Here is a 9,466-nt window from a genome sequence, read left to right on the forward strand (position 1 = left end):
AGAATGGGGAGTAATGGAGAATGAGGGGCAAATGGAGAGAAACTAAGCGCGGAGCGCGAGTGGGGACGGCAGAGGTAGCGAGGGAATGAAGTAACTGGACATAGAGAGGGGGGAGATGGAGAGAGAGAGAGAGAGAACAGTGGAGATGGGGAGAGTGATATTGAAAACAAGGGGAGATAAGCAGGGGGTGCGGGTCCTGGGGATTCAGGTGTCAGTGCCCTCCCGAGGATAGATCAAACTGTCGACGCTGAAGTTGTTGTAGAAGTGGCTGCTGAATTGGTTTGCCTGTCCCCCAGTGAAGGAGCTGTAGTAACCGGAGCGGGTTAAGTGGCAGGTGTCCGTCCCATCGCCCACTTCCTGCGAGGGCAGAGTGTTGTTGGAGGAGTAGGAACCGAGTGTAGCCACGTTTCTCTGGGACAAGTCGCTGGCCAGTCCCATCGACATCTGTCTGGTGAGCGCTCCGCTGCCGATCGCTGCCATGCCGTTGAAAAACCCGTTCAGACACGGGCTGGACGAAGGAGTGGACGGTTTAGGATCTTCGGCAGAGCCCCGGGAATGATCCAGGTCCGGGGAGGTGGCTTCAAGCAATAGGGACGGGCTGTCCGGGATTTTCACACCGGGCACCGCCGCCGCGTCTTGGCTCTTACCGGTGGCAATGCCCGAATTCGGATCAGTTCTCCGTTTTCTCTTCCTGCGAAAGTTGCCGTTGTCGAACATCTTCTCGCAGTTGGGGTCCAGGGTCCAGTAATTTCCCTTCCCTGTTGAGAGAAAACGAACCCCAGTTTACCGAGAGCTCTTGCAAAACCGACAGCTTACTCCGATACAGCACAATCTGCTGGAGGAACTCAGCGGGTCAGGTAGCAAAAGGAATGGTCGACGTTTCGGCTCGAAACTCCGCAGCACATTGCACCCGCTGGGTTCCTCCAGCAGCCCGTTTGTTGCCCCAGATTCCAGCACCTGCAGTGTCTTGTGTCTCCCCAATAACTCGATGCAGCGTAGAGGCAGCGACAACAAAAGCGTCGGCAGCTGCTTGGGAAAGAGCTGGATTCCCAACAGCTCTAGTAGAAGGAGTCCTCCGTTGCTGAAATCAGGAGCAACGCACAAAATGCTGGAGGAACTCAGAGGGTCAGGCAACATCTATGGAGGGAAATAAACAGTCAATGTTGCAGTGGACTGTTCATTTCATAGTAAGCCATAACAGCGCGCTGGTAAAGAGGATGGGGCTGGCGTGGAGTATGACAAGGTCAATACACCAGCTACCATAACCTCATGGAAGGAGACACGAGAATTGGGGATTGGGAAATGGAATTGGGAATTGGTTTATTATTGTCACCTGTGCCGAGGTACAGTGGAAAACTTGTCTTGTATATCGTTCATACAGATCAATTCATTACACAGTGCATTGAGGTGGTACATAGTGCATTGAGGTAGAAACAATAGCAGAATACAGAAGGAGACCTCAGATGCTGAAACCTGGAGCGACACACAAAAAGCCGGAGGAACTCAGCGGGTCAGGCAACATCTATGAAGGGAAATAGACAGTCAATGTTGTAGTGGAGGTTCGTTTCCCCCCATAGATGCTGTCTGACCCGCTGATTTCCTCTTTGTGCGTTCCTTAACAGGAGGAGATGATTCACATCTCTGGTCGGCTGCTTGGGAAATTAATTCCTCCCACCAACCACACCCCCCATCCCATAACTTTGCGGTTTGTCTTCAATTACTCCCCCATACATCGTTTTGTTACATCAGCTTGCTTTAACCTTTCCGGCAAGGGGTTGCAGATGTCGCCGGATCTCCTGCCCATTTATAGTGACCCTGTCCGAGCACACATGGCTACCGTTACATCCCAAGCACAGAGCACAGGACTGGTGGGAGGAAGACAAATTTGCTCGGGATGTTTCAAGGGAGCGCGCTTGTGGGATAATCCCTTTTCCCCCAGTAAACCAGTAGACGGAAGGACGCTGCTCACCAACAGGATCTCAAACCCTGCTCCAATTCTCAGCACACTCCATGTTGGGGACCTATTTTCGTTACACCTGCATTCGAGCGCTGGGGTTTGGGAAGGGATGGAGTTTAACCATGCGGTTGTGACTAGAGGAGCTGGTTCATATATCGCGAACTAATATTGTGGCAAGTTGGTGTGTGTTTGAAGTTTCTTTAAAACTGCCGGCAGAGGTTGTGGGGGCAGATACATTAGGGACATTTAAGAGACTCTTTAGCCACATGAATGACAGAGAAATGGAGGGTTATGCAGGAGGGAATGGTTAGATAGATCTTAGAGCAGGATAAAATGTCGGCACAACATTGTGGGCTGAAGGGCCTGTACTGTGTTGTAATGTTCTATCATCTATCTATCTATCTATCATAAAAGCTAACAAATTTCTTTGCCAACACACACACACACACACACACACACACACGCGCGCGCGCGCGCGCGCGCGCGCGCAACAAGTTGAGCTCTATTCTTCAGACCAAATGAGAGGTGATCTCATTGAAAGTTACCGTATTCTTACGGGCGTACCAATGTAGATACTTCCCTTGCCTCGGCTATCTAGAACCAGGAGTCACGATCTTAAACAAACAATAATTAAACTCCCGGAGGAACTCAGTCAAGTGAAGGATCTCGACCCGAAACGTTGACTGTTTATTTCCCTTACAGATGCTGCCTGACCCGCTGAGTTCGTCCAGCATTTTGTGTGTGTTGCTCCAGATTTCCAGCATCTGCAGTCTGATCACGAACTGTGTCTGAGTTCCTCCGGCAGTTTGTTTCTTTTTGCTCCGGATTCTGGCAACAGCGCTCTCCTGTGCCACCGTCTCAAAATTAGGAATCGGCCATCCAGGACACATGGAGCTCAGGAATCCTCGGCTGGGGGTGGTGTTGACTCTGTTGCTGGATATACTTAAGACAGAGTCTGGCCGATTTGGGGATACCAAGGGCATTAGAAACGAGATCAATATAAGCAAGTGGCGCTGAAGGAAGAGATCTGCCCTTACATCGTTGGTAGGGAGCCACGAGGGGCCGAATGGCCTCTCCCTGCTTTGATTTCATATGATTGCTGCCTCCAAGGGTGGGCTTGTGGAAAGAATGAAGAGCCTCTCTGGAGAAGGCTGAGGGGTGGCGTGAAAAAGGTCCGAGTCCTTTCAGTAAATTGGATGCACGGGGAGAGTGTTCCCACCCATGGGTATGAGTATAACCAGAGGCCGCCGGTATGAGGCAGTCACCGAGAAATCCAAGGAGGAATTCAGAAGAAACTTCATCACTCAGAGGTTGGTGAGAATGCGGAAGAGGGAGCAGTTGATGCAATTTGAAGCGGGACTGGACAAACACCCGGGAGAGAAGGGAATGGGATCACTGATCGATTCCGATAAGCAAAGACGGGGAAAGATTTCAGTAGAGAGTCAACACTGGCGCGAAAACAAAAAAACGCTGGAAACACTCAACAGGTCAGACAGAATCGGAGGAGAGAGAAACAGAGCCAACTTTCCAGGTTCTTCGGACTCAAACATTAACTGTCTCTCTTTCCACAGATACTGCCTAATGTTGTTAATACTGAGTGTTTCCAACATTTGTTTTTTGTTTTAAATTACGTTTCACATTAACTCTGCTCCTCTGTCCACAGATACTGCCTGGCCAACTAAGTGCCTCCAATATTTTCGGGTTTTCTTTCAGATTTCCAGCACCTGCAGGTTGTTTTTGACAAACGCTGGCACCGGTGGTTTGGGCCGAGCGGCCATTACCTGCGCAGTCCACTACCAGGCAATAGAGCAGTTACCTGGAGACACAAGAGACTGCAGATGCTGGAATCTGGAGCAATAAAACAAACTGCCTGAGGAACTCAGCCGGTCAGGCAGCATCTGTGGAGGGAAATGGACAGTCAACGTTTTGGGTTGGATTGGAACCCAGATGGACTGGAAGAGTCTTCATGTGGACTGAAATAGCCAGTATAAAGAGAAGGGGTGTACCACTTACCTGGGTCGTCCTCGTCTCTCGGCACTTTCTTGAAGCAGTCGTTCAAGGACAGGTTGTGCCGGATGGAGTTTTGCCAACCTGCCTTGCTCTTCTTGTAGAAGGGGAAGTTCTCGGCCACGTACTGGTAGATCTGGCTCAGGGTCAACTTCTTTTCGGGGGCATTCTGGATCGCCATGGCGATGAGCGCGGAATAAGAGTAAGGGGGTCTGACAAGCTTAAGGAGCTCCTCTTGGCTGGTGAGGGAGAGCCAGCCCAGGTCGGTGCCAGCGAAGCCCGGCGAAGCGGGCAAGTACTGCTTCTGGGTCCCGTAGGCAGGAGGAACGAAGGAGCCGGAGCTACTGCCGTGGAGATAATGCGGCGAGGTGTTGGTCCCAGGCCCGTTGATCCACAGATACGGGTTGCTGGGTCCGTGATATTCCCCCAGAGCGTAGCCGGGCGCTCTCTGCGAGCTGTGCAGGTTCTGCTGATGGTACATGTTGTAGTTGTCACAGTAGACTGCCATCTCGGGGACTTGCTGTGAGCTGTTGGCGCTGTGGTGAGCTGAGGTCGAATGTTGGCGGTCAGACAGACCGACAGAGCTCATAATCCACTAGCGGAAACCTGGGGGGAGGGAGGGGAGAAGGGGGGGAAGAGCCCCCTTTGCAGCTTCCTGCGGCGACAGGTGCGAAGAACTGCCAAGCGATGCTTTATTTATACACCTTATCTCCAGATCACACCGCCCGGGGCCCAGGGGGAGTCAGTAGAAGTTGGCTCAAACACCCCACCTCTGAGCCACCTCCCGCTCCTCACTCTCTGCCTTCGTCAGCCTGTTGGGAAGTCCGCCGGGGAAAGGAGGGAGGTGTCGGCAGCCGAACAATAGTGACAGCCCGCCAATCAGGCGCCGGAGGAAAGGAGGATCCATTCATTCCCGCACCGGCTCCGCTGTGGAATGGAGCGAGCTCTCCAACGCGTGGAGATAAGGAACCTTCTAATCCAACTCCCCAACTCTGCAATAGGACGTTTACCTCTTCTTTGTGATCTTGCATTTAAAAATGAATGTTTACGATCAATTGATTAAGTATCCAGCCGGGACGTTTTATTCTGTTTTGTAACTCGGGAACTCACCAACATTCACTTCTTTGAGCAATGCTGTCTGTACACTTTCAACTGATCACAAAGGGGAGTTTATGGAGACACTTAACAGGGGGCTTGAACTGCGGTCCCTCAACTAAACCGTGGTGTTTCGGCAAACGCCGTTCCCGGGACAGATATAACTCCTGCTCTCACTCATTTCTCAGCCTCATCTGCGGGATTTACAGTATTCCCCGTGCCCGAATATCCAGTCTCCCGAAGGCATCAGCAAAAAACACCACCTTTCGATTTGGAGCACTGACGTTACTGAAATATCCAGCGGCTAAACGGTGTCTTTAGCCACAATTTGGTTTGAATGAGAAAAAAAAGCAGCCTGTTATATCTCGATGCCCCTTACACGAGTGATTACCAAACCGAATTTGGCACCGAATATTCCAGCAGTTGACCAATTAATTGGTTGCTCCCAGCACATTCTCAGTAACGCAAAAAAGGTGCATTTCACCATGTGTTTCGATGTACGTGTGACTAATAAATAGATATCATTTAAAAATTGGTGAAAGGGGTGGTTGCGAAGGACCAGAGAGAAATCATCAATTGTAGAGAATTTCTCGACTGATAATATTCAGTAAAATAGACACACATTATTCAACATTTTTAAGTGGGGTAAGTGTATACGGTAATGTTAATCAGACATCTGCAGAAGCAAAATGTTCTTGTGTTTCTCTGAAGAGGTTTTAAAATACAAGCAACTACAACAAGTATTTCGGCGAGGTTTAAGAAGGTTTGGACCTTGGCGGACTCAGCACTCGGCCACGCCTGGTTGGTTGTGTACCTGCGCCGCAGGTGCGTGACAAGTCTCGTTACATTTCTACTGAGGTCGTTCTCACCTACATACGAAAAAGATCGCGTAGACTCAGTGAAAAGAATAAAAATGACAGGCAATTGGTATCAGTTCTCCATCGACTGATCCCACAATGAAAGCTTGCTTTCAACAACAATCGTTCTAAACTGATGGCGTCGCCTTCATATTACATTCTATTTTTACTCCAGTGTCCAGCAACGTGTGGGAACTGGATTTAAACATACCACTGAATTTGTTTTTTAAGAATGTTTGTGCAAAAGCTACAAGCGATGACTAAAGTAGATCTACTAATATAATAGCAACGCAGTCAGTCATGTTCTGCGGACCGCCCAGATGCATTCATCACTATTTGAAAACTTACAGACAATAACTTATTTCACGCGTATTTATGTATTAATGTAATTTTTTGGCAAGTTAATCATTCTGGATCCAGTTACTTATTGATAATTTATTAACAATGGGTAAAAAGCTTGCCCGGTTGGTAAACGCGCCTATTCTGATGTCGCACTGGCATGGGCTGTGAGCGGTTATGAAAGCGATGGGGAACTGCGAGGTGTCAGATGCAGGAGAATTTTATATGGTTGGAACGCTGTTAACCAGCTTTATAGCGAAGATGTCGAGAATTGTAGACAGGATTGGTGAGTGGTCTTCACTGGGGCGCACCGCCAATGTTGTCTTTAACTGCGAAAGTATTTCTGTCCAAAATGAGAACGAAATTGAGAAACTAAATCGCTAAAGGTGAAATTATAGGGTGGATGTAACGAAACCCAACTCGGCATTCTGTAAAACCAGAAGTTATTTCGGTTCGTACAGTGGCTGAAAATGCAGTGTGTTTTAATAATTCCGTGGGACATTTGAAGACAAGAGTTGGGGAAATTACTGAGTCATATACCGGAGCACCTGGTAACATACTGTATCAGAAATGACAAGGTCCCAGGAAATAAATCAGATGAAATCGTTGCTGTCTCCTGGCGCCCTTCTCGCTTCCACACTCACTGGGACAGATATGCAGTTCAGCAGGTTGGGAGAATAAGATTGACATTAACATACCAAGCGAGCCTTACACTGGCGGCGATAAATCGTCGAGAGCATTTGTGAGGTCGTATTTTCCAATACGTTATGTTTTGTTTCAAAAGCAAAAACGAACGCAGTTAGGTAAAGTTTGGTTCGGATTATAAACGGACATGTAATGTTTCAAACAATAACTTTATCCTCAACAGAATCTTCCGACTTAAATAAGAGAAAATATTATACCTGGTAATAATGCATCGTATACAAGTTCAGTATCTAAATTTGTAGCACAGTTAACCATTACAAGTTGGTATTAAGTAATAGCCACGAGGGGAGGTAATTTTTGTGAAGAGGTTTGGGCGCTTCTCAGAGGAAAGACGTAAGTTCTTTAGTTGAAAAGAGCGAGGAGTTAAGCATTGAGGAGAGAGGTTTCGCTGCAGGGACCGTGACGGGATCGAGACTGTCAAACCCAAGCAATTGCATCCATCAAACCGTTGCAAAATCAAGGCTAAATCTGCTTTCGATTCACTCTGATGCTAACGAAACCAGATCGGTATAACTGTATTAAAGGCATTCTTTCTTTAATATGAAAGGTGATTGAGTAAAACCATCACAAGACACTGGGTACAGGGTGGAGTCGCCTGAAATATTCGGAAATGTCGGATCAAATCAATGCTCCGTAAGATTTCTCCACGAAACTCACCGCTTATAGATTAATTCGTAAAATTGAAAGCACATGTTATAGATGTGGAACTGAACAACATTGCTTTGAAAGTTGCCCAGGCTCCGTTCCGTCCCACCCTCACCGACTTGCTGAATTAGCACCGTGACTCCGGACCTAGGAGTGATCAAACCGAGCCACGCGAGTCAGCGCTCCACCCCGCTACACTGAACATACCCTCGCATTTCCAAGGAACGTGTCAATTTATCATTTTCAAGCTCGCGGCGCCTTTCCCATCAGGAGAAAGATCATATTCCGCAATAGTGACTCATTCTAGGCCTTTGGATACTTTGTTCCCCCTCTCAAGAACAACGGAGAAGATACCCTCACGCCCCCAAACCTCCAGTCTGCTATCGATGATACTCTTGATTGTCGGTGACGTTGACGAGCTACAGGGCGCCTCGACCCCAGAGACGTCAGTTTCCGAGGCCCGAATCGTCCCGAAACCGGCATGGAAAGATGCCGAGCTTTCTCGTTAAACGAAAACCATGCCGTGTTTGCAGTCAGAATAGTTTACAATTTGAACAATAAGGGTTGAGTACACGATCACCCTTAAATGTGTGGGATTAGAACTGGCGAGTGTTGCCATATTAAACAGTCTTGAACTGACATAAAAGGAAATAAATCCACCCGCCAGTTTGTAAGTCAGTCAACGCACGTCCAGAGGCTGCTTCATCGATTATTAATGTGAAATCGGCAGTAAACCTACGCTTGTTGCCGCTTCGACCCTAGGGAGAGTGACCAACTTTGGGGAAACATTTGCCTGTCCCCGACTGATCACGAAATTACTGAAGTACATTTTTTTGTGCACCAATATCTTGTTTTGCACAGTCTGTTTCTTCACTGTCTTGTATAATTTATGTATAAATTATATTCTGAGTTGTCTGAACCTACGTGCCTGTGATACTGCATTGTATCTGTACCTCACCGTACTTGTGCACAGGACAATAAACTCGACTTGATATCCGGAGGGAATAATAACCGATTTTTAAAGAACAAAGTTGTGACTGAAGGCGGCTGATTTTTTCCCCACTCGAATGGGCACTTTCTCTGTAACTGCAACACTTTATTCTGCATTCTGTTATTGTTTTCCCTTGTACTACCTCAATCCACTGTTGTAATGAAATGATCTGTATGGATGGTATTCAAGACAAGTTTTTCACTGTACCTCCTCACATGTGACAATAATAAACCAATTTACCAATCTGGACAAGATGTGATCTCCAGAACATCAGTCTCAGTCAGAATAAATGGAACAGTTGTGGTTCTGTACACAGATCACTGATCCACTGCCTTTAATGTGTAGTGCAGGGAAAGGTGAATTTTATTCACTTTTCAGGATTTGAGCATCAGGGGTAAGGTCAGCATTTATTGCCCACCCCTAATTGCCCTTGAAATGGTGGTGATGAGCCACTAATTAAACTACTACAGTCCCACTGGTGAAGACACTCTAACAATGCAATTGCACAGTGAGTTCCAGGATTTAGATACAGCAACAATGAAACCAGTGATATATATTTCCCAATCAGAATGGGAACCTGGTTCAGAATGGGAACCTTCAAACACTATGTTTCTATGTGCTTGCTCCATCTTAGCAGTAAAGGCTATGGGTTTGGGATGTGCTGTCAGAGTAGTTTGGGTGGCAACCGTACTGCATTTTGTAGAGGCTACACATCACCACCATTGTGTGCTGCTGATGGTGGGAATAACCAACAGGGTGGTTGATGATCAAGTGTGATTTCAGCTGCACTCATCCAGGCAAATGGAGAACATCCTACTATACCAGTGGAAAGACTTCTGTGCTTCAAGAGGTGAGTTACTCACTGCAGGA

The 9,466-nt window shown here is 47.5% G+C and overlaps 1 protein-coding gene across 1 annotated transcript; it reads right to left on the reverse strand.

The window, feature by feature from the left end:
* Positions 1 to 204: 204 nt before the first annotated feature.
* foxi2 (forkhead box I2) lies at positions 205 to 4,553 on the reverse strand. Its single transcript, XM_052033332.1, has 2 exons — positions 3,971 to 4,553; positions 205 to 758 (listed from the first exon to the last, which is right to left on the reverse strand). Exons 1-2 carry the CDS (start codon positions 4,551 to 4,553, stop codon positions 205 to 207), a joined length of 1,137 nt encoding a protein of 378 aa, XP_051889292.1.
* Between the last annotated feature and the right edge of the window lie 4,913 nt (positions 4,554 to 9,466).

This window comes from Pristis pectinata, chromosome 2 (genome assembly GCF_009764475.1).
Source record: "Pristis pectinata isolate sPriPec2 chromosome 2, sPriPec2.1.pri, whole genome shotgun sequence".
In the NCBI taxonomy this organism is placed as follows: domain Eukaryota; kingdom Metazoa; phylum Chordata; class Chondrichthyes; order Rhinopristiformes; family Pristidae; genus Pristis; species Pristis pectinata.

What these genes read in the sequence shown, in the direction of transcription:
- foxi2 (XM_052033332.1), bottom strand. Translation starts at nt 4,553, where the DNA reads ATGAGCTCTGTCGGTCTGTCTGACCGCCAACATTCGACCTCAGCTCAC. An exon ending in GAGAGACGAGGACGACCCAG is followed by an intron (nt 759 to 3,970) that starts GTAAGTGGTACA and finishes TTCTCTCAACAG; the next exon opens with GGAAGGGAAATTACTGGACC.